At 40.6% G+C, this 19,259-nt stretch overlaps 1 protein-coding gene across 3 annotated transcripts in view; it reads left to right on the top strand.

The window, feature by feature from the left end:
* KIAA0319L (KIAA0319 like) overlaps nucleotides 1-19,259 on the top strand; it is a 95,504-nt gene that overhangs the window by 1,861 nt on the left and 74,384 nt on the right. For 2 of the 3 annotated variants that reach the window (XM_032594256.1, XM_030323783.2), the window contains exon 2: nucleotides 1,266-1,435. In XM_032594256.1, the coding sequence (XP_032450147.1) occupies nucleotides 1,294-1,435 (142 nt within the window). In that variant the 5' untranslated portion in view covers nucleotides 1,266-1,293. Of the gene's footprint in view, nucleotides 1-1,265; nucleotides 1,436-12,742; nucleotides 12,815-19,259 lie in introns of those variants that run through there. The other variant, XM_032594257.1, reaches the window with a different exon arrangement.

Raw genomic sequence — 19,259 nt, 5'->3', positions numbered from 1 at the left:
TTGTGGTAGGCAGAAATGTGTTGGGTAAGATCCATACACACACACGTACACGTGCACACTCACTGTTCCATCTTGAGAGGCTAGAGAAGTTGCTGGATATACTTTCTAACTTGGGCTCCATTTTATAATCTCTTGAACATGTCACTGGCCCGCACATCTTTCAGCCCCCTACTCCCTAACATACAACTTCAAAACTGCTAGAAATCAGAATGGATGGAAGTGAATGAGGAAGAAGTACTTCAGTTGCTTAAGGCTCAGAGAAAGCCTTTTCTTGGGTGGGCTATGCCTCATTTTTGCAGCTGTGTGTGTGCATGTGTCTATTTCCTGGTATTAGTCAATATTGACTTCATGTGATGCCCGTCTCCCTGTATGCTGGCTGGGGGTGGAGGGCGGAGTCTACCATTTGCCACATGTGGGTGACAGGTGCACATTTAGGACAGAAGAATTTGAATTGCTTCCTCAGAACTCAACCAACTCTCATGATATTGCCAAGATTTATATAATAATTTATACAATGTAGGGAAGTTGTATAAGAGAAGAAACAGATGAAAATCATTTTTTCTCTGGAAGGGACCTAAATTATCCAGCTCCTAGATTCTAGAGTAGCCAGCACAATGCCTAGCACATAATAGGAACTGTGTAAATATTTGAGTGTCTATATGAATTCAAGTCAGGAATTGCAGATGTTTCTAGGGATCAGGGATGTGACATTGAAGTGTAATTTGGATAGATTTTTAAGGTCATAGTGGTGGGGCAGTAATAAACTGGAGAGTGCATGTACTTCCTAAAGATAGTCACAGTATTTTTTATTTATTTATTTTTTTAAAGCACAGCTAGACAAAACTCTCAGCTTAGTTTACCTCTGATAGTCGAAACTCTTCATAAATAAGAAGGTGTGTTTGGTCAAAGTCACAAAGCTGTTACTTGCAGAATTGGAACTGAAGCTCAGATCTTTTTTTTTCTTCAGGCAAGTGCTCTTTCCATTCTTCCACATAGATGATTTACTGTTAGCTTAGAAAATAATAGAACATAAAATGTTTCAGTTTTACAGTGGATTCATTTCATACCCCTTGCTATGTTTTTATCCTGATAATTATAGGCTTTGTCAAAGCTCAGGTTTAAAATTTACAGGCAGGTATGAGCAGTGAAAGATAAACTTGAAATTTCTCTTCCCTCTAGGCTGTCACATTCTCTAGAATTCTACATTTCCAGGAATCAATTATTAATTACTTGGCATATAATTTCTTCCCTTTCTATCTTTATAGTGAACGGGTTCCGTCTGTCTGGAAGGCCATGGAGAAGAGGCTGGGAGTCAAGCCAAGCCCTGCTTCCTGGATTTTATCAGGATTTTGTTGGCAGCTATCTGTGAAATGGTTGAGAAGCCTGTACCTGTTTTTTACTTGCTTCTGCTTCAGTGCTCTGTGGTTGTCAACAGGTACCATTTTCTTTATAGATTTAAACTGTATGAGTCTTTCAGTTCATATTAAAGACTAGGAGGAGGTAGAAAAGCAATCTTCTAATTGAGAGAAACGGTCATCCTTTTGGTGGACACTTAGTTTGTTGGGTTTATTTGTTTTGGAACCACAATTAAAATTGGATTCTTTCTTATAAAAGGGAATTGGCATGATAATTTTAAGATTTGGTGAAGATGTCATGAAAAGAAAAACATTTGAGGGATGCCCGGATGGCTTAGTCAGTTAAACATCTGACTCTTGATCTCAGCTCAGGTCTTGATCAGAGAGGCATAGGTTCTGGCCCCGAGTTGGGCTCCACCCTGGGCATGAAGCCTGCTTAAAAAAGAAATAAAAATATTTGGAAGTTGGGAAGACCTGGGTCCTGGTTCTGGATGTTTCTACGTAATAACTGTAAAACCTTGAGCAAGTTACCTATTGTCTGTAAAGAAGGATAAGATTTCACCTTGTAGCTTGATAGGAGTGATACCATAATTAAAGTGTGTAGTACAGCACTGTGAACATAGATGCTTCATAAAGATACTTTGCTTCTTTTTCTTTTCTAAACGAATCTTCACTTACAGGGACAATGTGTTCCTTGCTTTTTCTGTAGAAAAGGGTTATGCTGATAGATTTCATAAAGTATGCTTTCTTCCTAGAGATTATCTCACCAGGCTGGAACCTCTTGCCAGGAAAAAGTGCGAAGGTTACATTTCAAGGGATACTGTTTCTTGAAATCATTTTTTCTTTTAGTTCTTTTGTTGACATTGTCCTTTTCAGAGTATGGAATGTGAGAGAACAGCCATCTCGGAGAGGCTTTGGAGTATGCTGCCATTCTGGGCAGTGACCAAAAAGCCTTGTGTTCTAGAGACCACTGTCTGGGATAAGGAATCAGCCTTTTGCTCCTATAATTCCAAAGATTTCTGTTGTTTTCCTAAAGGAGTTGGTGGTCATGATCTAGAGAATCAAGTAATTACTGTATTTAGCAATTTCAGTGACATCAGCTTTAGAGTTTTTGTTGTTCTGCAGTGGTGGTTGATGATTGCATAATTAGAGCAGTTGAAATTGCAGTTGACAGAAAGCTGACCTAAATGTTTTTTTACCCAGATGATGCTTTGCTGGGACAGCTAACTATTTCAGGCCAACATTTTATGTAAGTCATTTGAGTTAAATAAGTAAGTGATTTAGCACCATCAGAGTAGGAAAATTGCATTTTTTTGAAGAGCACCTACCACATACCAGACCCTTGGTTATAAACATTGCATATCTTATCTCACTTAATCCCTATGATAATCCTAAAACAGATAGTGTTAGTCTCATTTTATACATAAGGAAATTGAGGCCCAGAGAGGCGGAATGACTCGCCTAGGGTCATACAGCAAGAAGTCACGACAGAGCCAGGAGTTAAACTCTGGTTTGTTCACTCAATAACCTGTGCTCCTTTTCTTCTGTTACTCTCTGTCTTCCAACCACAGATAGTCTTTCGGAGGACCAAAGATAGTTTTTTTACCCTGAACCATGATGAGCAGCTTGTTATTTGAGGGATTCCATGTACAGGGGGAGGAAGCATTTCTACTTCTGTTTCTGTATTTCCAATCTAGCACTTGGTTAAACAGAGTACTGTGGGCTACTGTGCTAGTCTTTAGTATCCCCTCAGCTTGCTGCTTAAAAACAACAACAGTGAGCAGATTGAGTATAGAGGTGCAAAGGTGGTATTGTTAGGAGTGGTTCTGGTGCAGATTAGATTTTACTAGTTTTATTTTAGAAAAGTTTGGAGCTTTTACTGTGGAAGAACCAAGAACCATGTGTGTTCAAACTGAGGTCACATGCAGGTAACACATGACAGATTTGTTATATATTTTAACTTACCAGAGCTTTTTCACATCAATATTTTATTTTATTTATTTAAGTTTGTTTATTTATTTTGAGAGAGAGAACATGTGCACGAGCAGGGGAGGGGCAGAGAGAGAGGAAGAGAGAGAGAATCCTAAGCAGGCTCTGCACTGATCGCGGAGCCTGATGCAGGGCTCAAACTTGTGAATGCTGAGATCATGACCTGAGTCGAAACCAAGGCACTTAACCAACTGAGCCATCTGGATGCCCCACACATCAATGTTTTAAAAAACATAATATATTTTTTTAATATTTTTTTAAATGTTTTATTTATTTTTGAGAGAGAGAGAGAAAGAATGAGAATAAGTGGGGGAGGGGCAGAGAGAGAGGGAGACATAGAATCTGAAGCAGGCTCCAGGCTCTGAGCTGTCAGCACAGAGCCCAATGTGGGGCTCAAACTCGTGAACCACGAGGTCATGACCTAAGCTGAAGTTGGTCGCTTAACTGACTGAGCCACCCAGGTGCCCCAAAAAAACATAATATCTTAATAAATGATGTACCCAGAGGAAAGAAAAGAGACAGTACCATAAATAAGAAAGTAAAATGATTTATTAGCATTTTTAAAAATGTACTTTCTTGTTAGTAACCAGAGAATTGCGGATTAGATTTTTTTTTTTAACTGAGTAATCTTTACTCCCAACGTGGGGCTTGAACTCACAACTCCAAGATCAAGAGTTGCACACTCTACCGACTGAGCCAGCCATGTACCCCCAAAGAACAGATTAAAGTGAGATATCTTTTTTTAGCCTATCATACTGATGAAGATCAAAGTAAAAATATTTAGTGCTCCCGAAGGGTGATGTGGTTGCCCTCATACTATCCTGGGAAATTTGAACAGAGAACTTTTTGGCATAAATATCAAGATCCTTAAAAAGTTCATATCTTTTGGCCTGGTAATTCCCCTTGTGGGAATTTATCTCAAGGATATATTTGGATGGTTGTGAATGAGGACATTCATCAACACTCGTTTATTGTATGTTGCAAAGCATTGCTACAACCTGCCCAACAGTAGGAGTGTGATGAAATTATAGCATGTCCACATGTGGCATATTATCCAGCTTCAGAGTTCACAGTTCAGGAGAGTAAGTACATGGGAAATGCTCCTCATGTTAAGTGATAAGAGCAGGATAAGGGCACCTGGGTGGCTCGCATCTGACTTTGGCTCAGGTCATGATCTCACAGTTTGTGAGTTTGAGCCCCGCATCAGGCTCTGTGCTGACAGCTCAGAGCCTGGAGCCTGCTTCGGATTCTGTGTCTCCCTCTCTGTCTGCTCTTCCCCTGCTCATGCTCTGTCTCTCTCTCCTTCAAAAACAAAGAAAAACGTTAAAAAAAAAAATTAAAAAAAAAAGAGCAGGATATACAACTGCATGTCCACTATGGTGCCAATTTTGTGCAAAGAGAAAAGTACTTTTATATAATAGGAAGCTTGAAACAAGATACATAATTGTGTATGTATATATAATATATATATATGATATATGTATATATTTAAAGTTTATTTATTTGGGAGAGCGAGATCACATGCTTGCAAATGGGAAAGGAGCAGAGAGAATCCCAAGCAGGTTCTGCACTGTCATCACAGAGCCCAACATGGGGCTTGATCTCATGGTTCCTGAGATCATGACCTGAGCAGAAATCAAGAGTTAGATGCTTAACCAACTGAGCCACCCAGGCATCCCCTGTTTGTATATTTTTTGAGTAGTGGGATTATTATCTCTGTACAATTTCTGCGTTTTCCATCTTTTTTTCAGTGTACGTGTATAACCTTTTTTTTTAATAAGGGTAAAAAAACCTACCTGACAAAGCAACAACAAAATAATAGCAGCGAAAACCTGCTGTTGGTAGCCTGAGTCAGTATTTATCTACTAGTGAGTTGTTCAGTTTTTATCTGAGCCCTTAAGTGTTCCCTGAAAAAATACATTCTTGATTCTTTGCTGTTATTTAGCTTATGGATTATATGTTTATTTATTTTTGAGAGAGAGAGAGAGGGAGGGAGGGAGGGAGGGAGGTGGGGGGAGCAGAGAGAGAGGGAGACACAGAATTCGGAGCAGGCTTCAGGCTCCGAGCTGTCAGCACAGCCAGGTACCCCTGGATTATATGGATTAATCCTGAAAAACTGACCAAAATAAGGCAGGTCTCCTGTTATCCCCATTCCTGTTTACCACTTGGCAGTTTACTCCATCTCTAGTAGCACCCCAGGTACCTGCTGACTTATGTAGGTTTCTTTTTTGTTTCAGTTTCTGGGTTCAGTGCTGAAGCCCACTGCTAGAAAGTAGTGATTATAGTTTGTCTGATAAAAGATACTCTGTGTTTTCCTTGTAGGCCATTGAATCACTATTTCTCTGTTTAGTGTCATTGTTAAATGGCTTAAAAATAGCATTTTGGGGGGCGCCTGGCTGACTCAATTGGTGGAGCATATGACTCTTAATCTCAGGGTTGTAGGTTTGAGCCCCATGTTGGGTATAGAGATTACTTAAAAAGAAGTAAAATCCTTTAAAAAATACCATTTTGGACCTGGGGACTGTCAGTATCGGGAGACAAAAATGAGGTGATTCCAAGAATTTGGAAATTTCTGCAATAGATGTCAGCTTCTTAAGGGCAGAAGTTTTGCCTGTTTTACTTCTACTAGGTATTCCTAGCAGGTGCCGAGTGCTTGGTATATAGTAGGTGCACCATAAAAATATCTGTTGACTGAATAAATTAATAAATTAGAAATAAGGGAATTGTCCTTTGAGAATTAAACTTTAAAATTAACATAATCTATCGCTTGAGAGTTAAAACTTAAAATTAGCACAATCAGATCAGAGGTATATGAGGGCACTTTAAGGAGACACAATGCCTTTGAGAGAAATGAGATCTGATTAAAATATTCACAAATATATTAACATATCTAAAGAAAGAATATGTACATCTGAAGAGCTATGCCTGTGTGTGTATGTGTGTGTGTGGTGAGAGGGCCTGAACCAGCATTGGAAACCTAAACTATGGAGTCACCAAGGCTCATGTAGGCCTAAAGCTAACAGTTGGCTGTGAAAACTTCTACTGACATTCCCCCGCTTCTGAGAAGTAGATCACCCAATTAGTTAGTAAGTATTAGTTAATAAACAAGAGAAAACATTCAATTCAGAACTGTTTTTTTTTTTAATTTTTTAACGTTTATTTATTATTGAGAGACAGAGACAGAGTGTGAGCAGGGGAGGGGCTGAGAGAGGGAGACACAGAATCTGAAGCAGGTTCCAGGCTCTGAGCTGTCAGCATAGAGCCTGACGCGGGGCTCGAACTCACAAACTGCGAGATCATGACCTGAGCCGAAGTCGGACACTTAACCGACTGAGCCACCCAGGCGCCCCTCATAACTGGTTTTTGAGAACTTACTGGCAGTTTGGTCCTAGGCTAGGAACAAGGGTGATAAAGATGAGTACAACACAGTTCCTGCCCTGGAAGAACTCCCAGTTTGACGAGGGAGTGACCATATGAATACCGTGCCATGGTAAGTGAAAAGGTACAGGGGTGCAGTGCTGTTCTTTGTTCCCCTTCCAGCCCGTTCACTGAACTTTCTAATTATTCTTCCCTCACTCCCTTGTCAGCTTGTTTATTCAGTGTTTTGTTCTTCAGGGTTCTTTTTCTACCCTTTCTTATCTAACTCTTGTGTGTGCCCCCTGGGTAGCCTCATTTTTTCCCATAACTGTTAAGATGTGTGTCATCTACTCCCAAATCCATAGCTGTTCATTCACTCCTTTCCAGAGCACATACCCACCTGCATGTCATACGTTTCCAACTGGATGGCTCACAGCTGCCTCCGACTTAATGTATCAAGACCAAACCCATGGTCCTTTGTCCTTCTTCCTCCTGTGTTCCCTATAACAGTGAAAAGACCACCTCCTCTTGCGTTCTGAGGTAGAAATCCCTGAGTCATTCCACACTCTTTTCTTTCCTCCACATTCACATCACTGTAGAGTCCTGTCTCATGCAGAGTGCCGTTAGTCTTCTCACTGAGGTTGTCTGATTCAGGTAAACATAAGCTCCTTTCTGATATATTCTGAAACCTCTAGTTTGAACTTATTCTTTAATGTTCTTGTAGTGTCTTACAGCTCTCTGTTATTATATCATGCTGTACTGTGTGTGTTAGGCTTTGTGAGGGGAGATTCAGAGTGGGTCTTGCTCTAGAGTGTGGTCCTTAGTCCTGAGGTGAGGTCTTTCTGGTGTGTGCTCGTCTGTGGTGTTAATGTGATTTCTTTGCTCTGGCAGAGCCAAATTCCAAAGTGCTCCTGTTCTTACCCCCAGCGCTGCTTGACCTCTAGTGATTCTATTTCCCTCTCTGCCCTGTAGCGTCTGCTATCTCATAAACCTCGAGTCTTGCCCTGTGCCTTTACATTCCAGCTCTCAGCCTGGCAGGGGACCCTCCCTAAGGACTTCTGGGGCTCCCTCTTTTCACAGCTCCTTCCTCTCCAGTGTCTCACCACTCAGATTTTAGCCAAATTCATATCTCTGCTTCCTGGGCTCAGCAAGCCCCCTGTGTTCTGTTTGGGTTCCAGCTTTCGGTGCTGTGGTTGGGAAGTTGGCCCTGGAGACCTGGGCAGTGGTAGGGCTCACTTCAAGTTTCCTCTCTTCTGCAATCTCTCTCGGGGATTGCAGCCTTGTACTGGCTGTTATCTCCTGACTAAGAACAGTTGTTTTGTATATTCTGTCCAGTTTTATAGTTATTTATTGTAGATGGTGAGTCTGGTACCAGGTATGCCAGGGAGTAACCTGTGTTCTAAGTAAGTAACCTAAGTAATCATAGCAGATGTGGCTGGGAGCAGATGGCTACTATGGTTACTCACTTATGTGTCTGCTTCAAAAAACTGTCTTAATCACAGTTACACACCAAGAATCTAGCACATAGTAGGTAGCAATAACAGTTTGTTGGATTAACCGAAAAATAATGCTGGAAATGACACCACGTTGGAATATACATGTTGAGGAGAATCGTTCTTTTCTACCCTATTTTTCATTCTTGGCTCATTAAGTGGGCCCTTCACTTCCCAGGAGGGAGCAATATTTGGAAGGTGATTTTAGCTCTTTTTTCTGCCTTTTTTCTGGCTCTCTCTCTGAATGGATGAGTGACTTTTTTTCTGATTGGTGAGTTTGAAAAAGACTCCTATTGTATGGAATGGCCTGTCTTCAGGATTTGCATACGTTCTGCCGTGCTCTAACTGGTCTGCCCATTCCAGGATAGCCTGCCTGTGTCCAACTGGGTAAGTTTAATTAAGTACAGGAAAGTATTAGAAAGCCAGTATGTGGTTGTACATCTAAGCTATGTTCCCCAGTCACCTTATCGCTTATTATAAAGATGATATTTTGATCTCCATTTACCTCTAACTGCCATATTTGTTTAGTTAAAAAAAAAAAAATTTAAGTAGTCTCTACACCCAACGTAGGGCTTAAACTCACAACCCTGAAATCAAAGTCACATGCTCTACTGACTGAGGCAGCCAGGCACCCCTGCCATATTTATTTTTTAATTCGTCCCAAACTCTGGGTGGGACCCTCAACCTCCCGTAGAGACTACAGTTGGGACAAAGGCAGCTTCTGGCTTAGCAAGACGTCTTTTCCCCACTTGTTGCCCTTTTCTTTTTGTTCTCATAACTACCTGCATTTGCCCCTGACAGACAGAAGGCACCTGCACTCACTTTCCTCCTTTGCCCCTATCGTTTGATTGTACTTTGAGGGCTGTAGCCCCTGTTGTACCAGACAGACCAAGTGGTATCTTTTTCTTTTAAGAGAGTAATATATCTTGATCATGCATTGGTCTTATCCTTAGGAGAAAAGCATTTTCAGGAGACTTTTTAAAGGGCATTATATCCCTGCTCTTCTTGTATCTGCTGGGCATCTAATTTAAGGTGGATGACTAATGGAATAAATCTCATAGTGATGAGCCTTCAGCAAGAACTTTCTCCTGCCAAACTGTCCTATATTCTTAACTACATTGCAGTACAGGAAGGTGATAAATTATTAATCCTACATCTGTCTCCTCAGATTGTAGGATAATGACTTGAGTATATGGCAGCTGGGGGAAGGTAGAGTTTTCTGGCTGTTAACACAAATCATGCGAGCTTTTTGATTCTAAAGTTCAGCTAGCATTGAGCAGGTCTTTGGGATCTTGTTATATCACAATTTAATTGACCTAAGTTAGACCAACCAAAATCCTCTAAAATTAGCCTCTCTCCCAATGAAATGAAGCAATTGTGTTTTGCTTAAACACTCTTCAATAAAAGATGATCATCTTAAGTCTTGCTCTGTATTTTGGAGCATAATTTTGGTGGGTTCTTTTTGCCCTTCAGAAACATAATGCAAACACAAATGTACTTCCTAACTTGTGTGACAAAGTGAAGAGGGATAAGACAATGGTATAACTGGGCAGTAAATCCAGTATGATTTAAAAGCTGTCTGAAATGGACTTGCCTTAGGAATTCTTCAAGGGAGGAAATAATACAGTGGAGGAATTTATAAAAACAAAATAACAATTGCAGGGCCAAAGTAAGCCTTTTGGCTTATTTTGGAGATTGCATAAAAATCTTACTAATTGAAACAGCTTTCAGTTCAAGTCATTGTGTGGAACCAGGAGGAACATGATTAAGAACTGTGTGTGTGGTTAGTGTTTGGACATTTATTCTCAGATGAGTTGTACTGAAAAGTTTGGGCCAAAATGCATAGCTCTTGGTTTGAGGGACTGCCTTTTGAACTTCCTTTCCGATCCTTCATCTAAGAGCTTCCTTAAGAAAAGTCAGTCTATGTGGTTAAGTTCCTTTAACCACTTTTGATTTCAGGCAATAATGGGTAAGTTTTAGAAGCTGCAAGAATTGGTCTTGATACCTACCTATTCATCGACCCAGCAAGAGACAGGAGGAGGCAGAGTAGCAAGAGCTTGGAACATGGACTCAGGAGTCAGACAGGCCTGGCTCTGAGTCCTGGTTCTCTTACATACTGGGTGGTATTACCGAAACCCACATTTCATCAGGTTTTTTATCTTCAAAGTGAGAATGACAGTGCCTCTCATAGGATTGTTGTAAGGATTAAGTAAAATGTTTATGCAAAGTGTTTAGCCTACTCCCAGGTACATAAGTGACAGTTCAGCAAGTGTTAACAGTAGTCATTGTAACATGATAACATAATATCCTGTTTGGTTAAACTCTTGTCTAACTGCAAGATGACGCAGTGGGCATTAGGTTTGCAGTCTCTCCTAGCTTCTTAAACCTCCACCCAGTGGGATCTCAGTTCCCACATTTTTAGAAGTAGAATGAAGGCAGGCAGCTGGTCTTTCTGCATTGTCGGGAAAAGGAGACCTCCATTCACATGGCTTTATAGGCCTGAGGTTGGTGGAAGCCGTGGTAGGATGAACTACATTGTGTGTTTTCCATGATTATAAAATTCCACTAAGGAGCATGACTGACTACTTGTTTCCTCTTTCAGCCAAGGATACTTTTCCTCTGGAAGAGGACTCTGTTCTGCTATCATGACACCACCTGACCCTGAGCCCTGGTTCGCTTTCCCCAAAACCGTTGATGTGCCCATGCTTGGCAAGGCCGTGTGATAGGCCAGGTTATTGCATTGACTGTGGCTGGTTCAATAGCACTTTCGGATTTTGTGTCAGAAGTAGCTTGCCAGAGTTAGTCCCTTTCTTCAAAACGTTTTTTTGGGGTACCTACAATCCTGGGCATTAGAGATGCAGTGGTGAGTCAGAGACACATGGTCTCTGCCCTCATGGAGCGTGCAGTATGTTGATTCCTTTGCCATTCCTAAGGAACAGAAAATCTCTTTGAAAGGATGATGTTACTGGCATCAAGATTCCCTTCAGAGAGGCTGAGGCCTCCCTAGGGTCCCAGGGTAATTCAATGACAGTGGAGACCCAGTTCTTGCAAAATCCTAGAAATGTAGGAGACTAGGTGATTTGATGTCTGGTCTCAGTAGAGTAACCTTCTGCTCATAATTGTGTGGGTGAAGCCCCTGTCTACAATGTTTCCATCTTTCCTTTCAGTCCAGCTGACTTGCTCCACCATTAATAACCCATGGCCCCAGATAAGCGGTGAAGGTGGTTATCTGGAGATTTGGGGACAGTGTGACAGCTGCAGCCTTTGCCCCTAACTTGGAAGTGTTTGTCCTCTGGTGACTTCATAAGTATTACGTATACCCAACCAGTGAGCTCTGGAAACTCTTTTCTGCATCCGTGTGCTCCTGCCTTTTCGGCATCAGGTTGGTTACTCAGGCCCTCTGGTGAACAGTTCCAGGGCTTAGTATCAGACAAGCACCAGATTATACAAATTCTGAATTTCTCTGGTCAATCACAAAAGGAAACTGTAAAATACCTTAAGATAAGCAGGAGTTAAGAATATCCTGAATGGCGCATTAACCATCACAGACACTGTTCTAGGAGAAACAAAAGCAGACAGGAATGCTGGCCAAGGCCTATCTGAAACTCCATCAACTTCAGACTCTGCCGCTAAGGTGAGTGCCCATGTAGCTCACCTCAATTCCCCTTTTTAAACCCTTCCACTAAATGACAGAATTTTTAGGAATGCTGTCTTTCTTCCAACTGGCTTAACATTATGCTTTGATTCTAATCCAGCAGCACATTTGCGTTTGAAATAAATGTCTGCTCGTGGATTCTCTCACTTGTAGGTAATAAGAGAATGTCTAGTATTATCAGACCTGGGAGGTGGGGAATTTATATTGATTTGGTTTTACTTCTCTACTCTAATTTCAGATTCAGGCTTAAAAGTTTGACAGGACTGGCTTTTAAAAGAAATGACTCCTCTGGTGTGCGTGCGAACGCGCGTATGAATGTGAATACAGCTCAGTGTTTATTGTCCTTAACTGGGGGCAACCTGAGTCAGCTGGAGGCTTATGGAAGTAGGCCAGGTAAAATGAGTGAGTCTTAATCAGAATAAATGAAGGGACCTTGTGGAGAGAAGCTGAAGAGCCAGATTCCATTTCAGAAAGTTGAGTAATCTGCATCCTGCTGGGTCAGTCTGTGGCTTTTAGCCTGAAGCAACACAGCCCCCAAGTGCTGAAGCAGTGCTGAGCTTCTCTTCTACCTGTGCCTTCTATTTCATCAGTCCCGAACTGCTTATTTTCAACATGCCTGTCAGCTGTGCTCTCCGGAGTATGCTCACGAGCTGCACCCTGACATTTCTCACAATGCACTTTTCAAATACTGGGGTGAATTTTCATGTTACCTGTTCTATGAAAGGTTAAAGGGAGGGCTTGGCCTTTAAGCTCAGGTAAGCAGACCTTGAATAGGGCTATGTGCCTCGGATGGTCAAGGCAGAAGCAAAACTTGTCTGGCCTTTCCACGGAGACTTTCACTGACACGCATACCCTCCTTTCCTTTCCAGGCTGTTTTGATTGAGCTGTTTCGCCTCCACTCTCATACTTCACGTGGGGGTTGCTGCCTTGGCAGCATGGCTGCCTGTGTCAGTGGGAAGGAAGAGGTAAAGAGTGAAGGCCCTGTGTATGATGTGTTTTCAAGGAGTTTCCTGTGTGCCTATGGGGAATGTGTGTGTGTGTGTGTGTGTGTGTGTGTGAGAGAGAGAGAGAGAGAGACACACACACGTACTTGGATATCCTTATTGCCCCACCTAGAATTAATGTCACTTTTGAAGCAGCGGAATAATATTGCTATTTTAGGTGATGATAAGGAAAGGTCAGTTTCTCTGTGGCTAGAGGGAGTCTGTACTGGATAATTGGGTAGTGGGAGGTGTTGACCATTTGGCCCCAATTTTTATTTCTGTCAGTAGAATGTGTATTACAATGAATTTGAAAATGGAGGTATAAGAGAAAGATACATGTAAGTACATGTCATCAAAATGAAATCTATTAAAAGCCACATGACTACAATAAATAAACCAAACAATACCAAATTATCTGAATGTTGGTGCTGCGTTGTATAGATGACTTTAACTAGATGGCACTTTCCTAATATTTGCGATCCCTAGTTCTTCATATGTGTTGTCTTATAGTCAGTGCCTTATATGCTTACTGCCTTTTTAATACCTTCTCTAGGATGTTTAATTGAAGTCACTTGATGATAAAATCTGGGTGTTATGTACATACTGTAGAAACATACAATTCAGGTCAACAGACACTGTCTCCAGCTAAATAAAACCCAGTTCCTGTCATCAGGGAGTTCACACTATGGAAGCAGAGATAGATATAGAAACATAGAGAAACATGATAAATTCCAAGATGTGCTATGGGAACACAAAGAACCGGGCAGGGAAGAGTTGAACCCTGTTCTATAATGGGCTGCTAAGACGAATGATACTCTGATCCCTTTGAACTTCCTTCTCCCAGATTCATGTGAAGTGGTTTTGGACCTGGAGAGCTCTTTTCACTTCTTGATCTCAGAGGGAGAGGTAGAGAGAAGAGTATGTACAGCTCTATAAAGTCTAGAGAACAAGAGCCCTGAGAAAATTATTTCTGTACAGATACAGATTGGCTTTGATTTAATTTAAATAAACTGGCTCTCAAAAATTCTAAGAATACTAACTACTCACACAGTTTTGCTTTCATTTACACACAGATGAGGAAGCATCTGCAGCTCTGCATTTTATTTGCTATAAGCAAAAAGTGGTTTAAGATATTTAAGTATTCGAAGCTTGGTTGTATTGAGTCCTCACATGGCCCAGTTCAGCCCACTGCAGTTTTTTTTTTTTTTATGACACTTACATAATACTCCAAAAGGAGAGATTTTTAATGGATAAATTGACACAAACTTTTCCTCTATTGGCCATATCTGCTGAAAGAGCACTTCATGGCTTGCTCCCTTATTTCCTTATTTCCTCCCAAGCTCACTGCTATTTTATATAATTTACATCCCTCTGCCACAGTCCTCCAAATGACCTTCTCTTTAGAAAACCAAATCAACCAGCAAAAAAAATTTTAAAACCTTCCTGAAAAACAAAGCAGGGCTCTGATTCAAGGTTCATTGTGTGGGTTTCCAGAGAAGGTTGGTATGATTGTGATGAATGCAAATAATTTATCAGCCCTGCAGTCAGAGACAGCAGTCAGCTGCAGGTTTTTAACAATAACCTCTACAAGTGGGCCATGTAGGGAATTGCTAGATTCGTGACACCATACCTGGGGGCTTTCTCTATAAAAAAACGTTTCTTTTTAGAACCACTTTTATGTATAGGCTGAAGTTTATCTGTTATCATTTGATACCTGTGCTTTTTGAAGTACAAAGCCCGTGTTACTTGGAGAGGTGTGGGTTCGTTCTTTCATGCTGTGGCTTGGAGGCGTGCGTTTCTTGCTGACAGCATTCTCCAGAGTCTTTTAGTCATAAGGTGGTGGGAGAAAAAGCGAAGCAGGAGATTCTGAGTATATTATATGCAGCAATGTAACCCCCTAGTTACAGGTGTTTTTTGTTTTGTTTTTAAGTATATGGTTTAATCATTTGCCTTCAATCTTCCTTTAAATATTATAAAGCCTTGATGACTGGATCATTTTTGAACAGGTAACTTTATGGCAGGAGAGCTATTTTCAGCTATACCACTATTTTGATTAATATTCTCACTTATAGCTTGGTTGTAAAAATGGCTTTGGACTAAACCTTAACAGAAAGGTCTTTGAAATTAATAGCAATTGCATCTAGTTAATGCAAACTTCTGATTTTTATTTTTTCAAAAAAAATTTTTTAATGTTTATTTTTGAGAGAGAGAGAGAGAGAGAGAGACCATGAGTGAGGTAAAGGCAGAGAGAGAGGGAGACACAGAATCTGAAGCAGGCTCCAGGCTCCATGCTGTCAGCACAGAGCCTGATGTGGGGCTCGAACTCATGAACTGCGAGATCATGACCTGAGCTGAAGTTGCACACTTAACCGACTGAGCCACTCAGGCACCCCAAACTTCTGATTTTTAAAATAAATATCAGGTAAAAGCTATAGGCATTAGAATTGTTATAGACTGGTTTCTGTCTTTCCACCTAGGTGACCAGAACTTGAGCTTTTTTTTCTTTTCCTTCCCATTATTGCTTGGGAGAAGGAAAATTGAATGGATCTAGATGTCATCTGTGATGGATGGCTGTTTGTCTAGGTGAACTGGAAACTATTTTCCACTGCCACTTTGTTCAGAAAGTTCTATGGTGAAAGCCTGTCCTTCCTTTGGCGTGTTCTGAAATAGATAACTTGGGGAACTGAAATGTGGTTGGTCCTTTCACGAGGAAAGATTGCTTTGTGGTTTGAAAGGATGTTTCAGTGTAGGCAGGAAAGGCTGTTTTCTAGCTGGTTACTTTAGACGCAAAGATCTCTTAATCCATTTCGCTTTTCTTCAGTTTCTTTTTGTACATCTCCTCATACCTCCCATTCAGTGCTCTCTCCAATTTAACCCGGAAAGCCAGTTCTCGTTTCTTAGTGAGCTGAGAACTTTGCTTTTCTCTTCTGTCCCTGCCTTCTTTTAGTCAAGGAAATTTAATTACGATTAAGGAGCTGATTCGAACGACTACAATTCAAGTAGTCAAGTAGTGGAGCTGACATCTTTTGCTAGATTTTGTTCGTTTAAAAAATAGCATAAATTTATTTCAATATTGGGTAAATGTTTAAAATTAAACAATTCTTTGAACACCTTCTACATGCCAAGCATTTTACTGTGCCTACAAATACAGAGTTACAACATACAACTCCAGCACTTCAACAGGGCAGAGTGTGTGAGGTAAGCAAAGGGATATGATCAGTGGGAGAAATACTGTGATAGAGGATATGCAGAGAGGAATCTGGGGGTAAAGGTTTCATCAAAGAAGGCTTTCTGGAAGGAGTGGTACCTGTGCTGAAATGCACTGTTGGAACAACAGAAGTAATGGCAGCTAATATATACTGAGCTTTAACTACATACCAGGCATTGTGTTAAGTGCTTTGCATAGATTACCTTCTTTTATATCTATAATAACCCTGTGAGTTTAGGTACTGTTACCATCATTCCATCATTCCTGTTTTTACTTATGAAGAAACCAAGAAATGGGACCCAGGATGACACAGCTAGTAAGTTGACTGTATAGAGATTCAGACTCTGGCAGTCTTTATTTCAGGGGCCAAAGCCTCAACCCATGGGGTGAGGGACAGAAGATGGGGTGAGATGGAGTAAGGGTATTGATCTTGATATGGGATTTTCTTTTGGAAACAATGTTTTTTTTAACTCAGTTTTCCAGACGGTTCTGTATGAACCTCACCTTGGAGATTGGATGTATTTTTTCATCAAACCAAGATTAAATGAGGGGGGGTTTTCATAGGTCCTTTAAAGTGTCCATATTCTGCCTTAAATAAGAGATTAAAAGAACCTTTTCCCCCTCTTTTGCATGTAAATATTGCCATCTTCTAAGGAGATGTTATGATTTTTCTCTTCAGCAGTTTGCCACAATCCAGTACTTTCAAGGCTTCTTTAGTGAAAGTCTTACAGGAGGCGACTTACTCTTCCAAGTACGCTTAATCAGAGAAGTGCTATAGGACTCAGGTTTTGTGATTGAGTCGCTGGAAGCTTGTTTTCCATCTAGCAGGCAATCAGGAGTTAATGTGAACAGTGGCTGTGAGACATCTGTTGGGCAGCTGGTTCCATGGGGAGTTTGTCTTTGATCAGAATGGTCTTTGGGAAAAATGGAAATATTATATGTTGTCAAGGAAAAGGAGTCAGAATATGGACACAAAGCCTATTAATTCTTGTGTAGCAGTTAGTTTAGTTTCAGCAAATCACCTACACCACAACATTTAACAAACTGTGCTCTTAACAAAGCTAGGCACACAGCAAAGGCAATGAATAGTAATTATTTTCTTTTCAAAGGGCTGCTTTGTGAGGCTGCTGCCACCTTTCATTCTAACCTGTGTGCAGTTGAGGAAAAAAGTGTTGGCCCTTTTGAAGAGGAGAGAGGGCACCAGTTATTACCCTGGCTTTTTCCAAACCTCATAATATCTGATTGTGCCCTTCAGAGGATTTAGTTACCACCTCTGCTTTGCTTTCTGAATATGCTACCCCACTGTGGGAGAGAACTGGTGTGGAGAGTCACTGGAACCATTTTTGTGTTTGTTTGTTAGTGGGTGTGCAGGTGATAGACATGCTGACAGTCAAAAGGAAGGTGGAGGGTGCCCCCTGAGGTGGTTTGTATTTGAACGGTTCCTGTCAGTTGTTTTGGGGATTGATAATATCCCTGCTGTCTGCTTTTCATATGGCAGCCATCTTGGCTAAGACCTATTGCTTCTAAAAGAATGCATGCTTTTGATTGTAGCTGCAGGAAGACAGTTGGTGTGGAGCCATAGTTCAATCACTGACTTCACCAAATTTAGGGCTTCTGCTTTACTGCTTGATAATAGTTCATTACAGGTATAATAATCAAAGGAAAGCTTTGAATGGATTCTTGACCATATTATAAAATTCTGAAATTTTAGTTTGAATGAATATTAAAAGTAAGTGCAAATTTTGCTTATATAATGTTCTTACCATGCCTTATTATCCACAGAAACTTGGTTTCCCTTTGTCCCCCAAGAGAAGAATTTACCAACTGTTCTTTTTTTTTTTTTTTAATAACACTGACGGGGCGTTCTCTCTACTCTCGTTTCTACCATGTCAGTCCTTCCATTGGGATTCAGTTTGATGAATTTGGTTAAAGTATGAATTCCCAATGACCATAACAGTATGGTTCCTAAAGTAGTGGGTGTTCTGTATCTGCTTCCTTCTTGGTTGCCAGCTCTGTCTTGGAAACTCTGAAGTTTCCAAGTTAGCTGGAAGAGTCAGGCTTGTTACCTGAGAATTACAAATGCCAGAGGTAACAGCATTGTCTAAGTATTTCTAGAGTTGTTCACAGCTTCCTAAAGTATTTGATGAATTTCCATTGGTAATAATTTTTTTTTTTCTATAGACTTCTCTACTCTGCTGCTGGGGATTATGAAACCTGGTCTAGATTTTGTGCTAGATTTATTAGAATTTTGTATTTTGAGAGGCGGTAATAATAAGTAGGTATTGCTAGTTCCAGAGCTTCCTGTTTTGGGGATTCTCCAAATAATACATATGGGAGCCCTGTATTCTCTGCTTTGCCATGGCTTTAGAAGGAAAGGGATTGGCTCTGTCCTCCTGTTCTCCACTGGGTAAGCTTTCTACATGCTTCTACCAGGAGTGAGTTCCAGACTTTCCCAAAGGGTTTTCAGTCTAAGGTTCTATGTAAGCCCTCTTTTGTAAGGATTTAATATTGCTTTTGCTTAGGCCCTGGGAGCGGAGCCAGGCTATGACGGCGTGGGCAGGAGAGGAACTGATCTAAAATTGGAGCTTATTTTCATCTTACCTTTTATCCAAGTTACTTCTAGAATCCAATATTGACTCTACCAGGGCTCCCCTGCTTCCTCCTCTGATGAACTCTTTTTCTCAAGAGTAACAACAATGAAAACAATGAAAATTGAATCTTAGGTTAAATTACTTTCCAAAGGTTAAATTGTAGTAAATGATTGATCTAGAGCTGAATCTGGATCCCATGTCTTTTAGCCCTCTAAGAGGGCTAAATTATGAATTATGATCTACTGAATAGATGGAAAAGAACTGGTTTTCCCCCATATTTTTATTATTGAACACATAATGGAGCAACATTAAATAACATTTAATAAAAAAAAAAAACTCAGTCAAAATCCTGCTAAGTAAACATGTGAACTGAGAGATCAGAGTACTTCCACTCCTGACTGAGATTAATTTTCTTAGCAATGCCATAGACAGTTAACCTGCCCCAGACCTCACATTTGTTTTTACTCTTGGTCACTGTCAAAGACTTAAGTGCTTCTGACCATTTGTCCTTTCCCAGGCTCTCTATTCCCTTGACAAAGGATCAAATTGTCAGTTAAGATTCAGATGAATCAGAGATCTTAGCCGTCATTACTAAGCTTTAGTAATAATTGTAAGAATATGTCAATCA

Source organism: Lynx canadensis, chromosome C1, assembly GCF_007474595.2.
Source record: "Lynx canadensis isolate LIC74 chromosome C1, mLynCan4.pri.v2, whole genome shotgun sequence".
In the NCBI taxonomy this organism is placed as follows: Eukaryota; Metazoa; Chordata; class Mammalia; order Carnivora; family Felidae; genus Lynx; species Lynx canadensis.
Note: the sequence above shows the minus strand (reverse complement) of the source record. Positions and strands in the feature narration are given on the sequence as shown.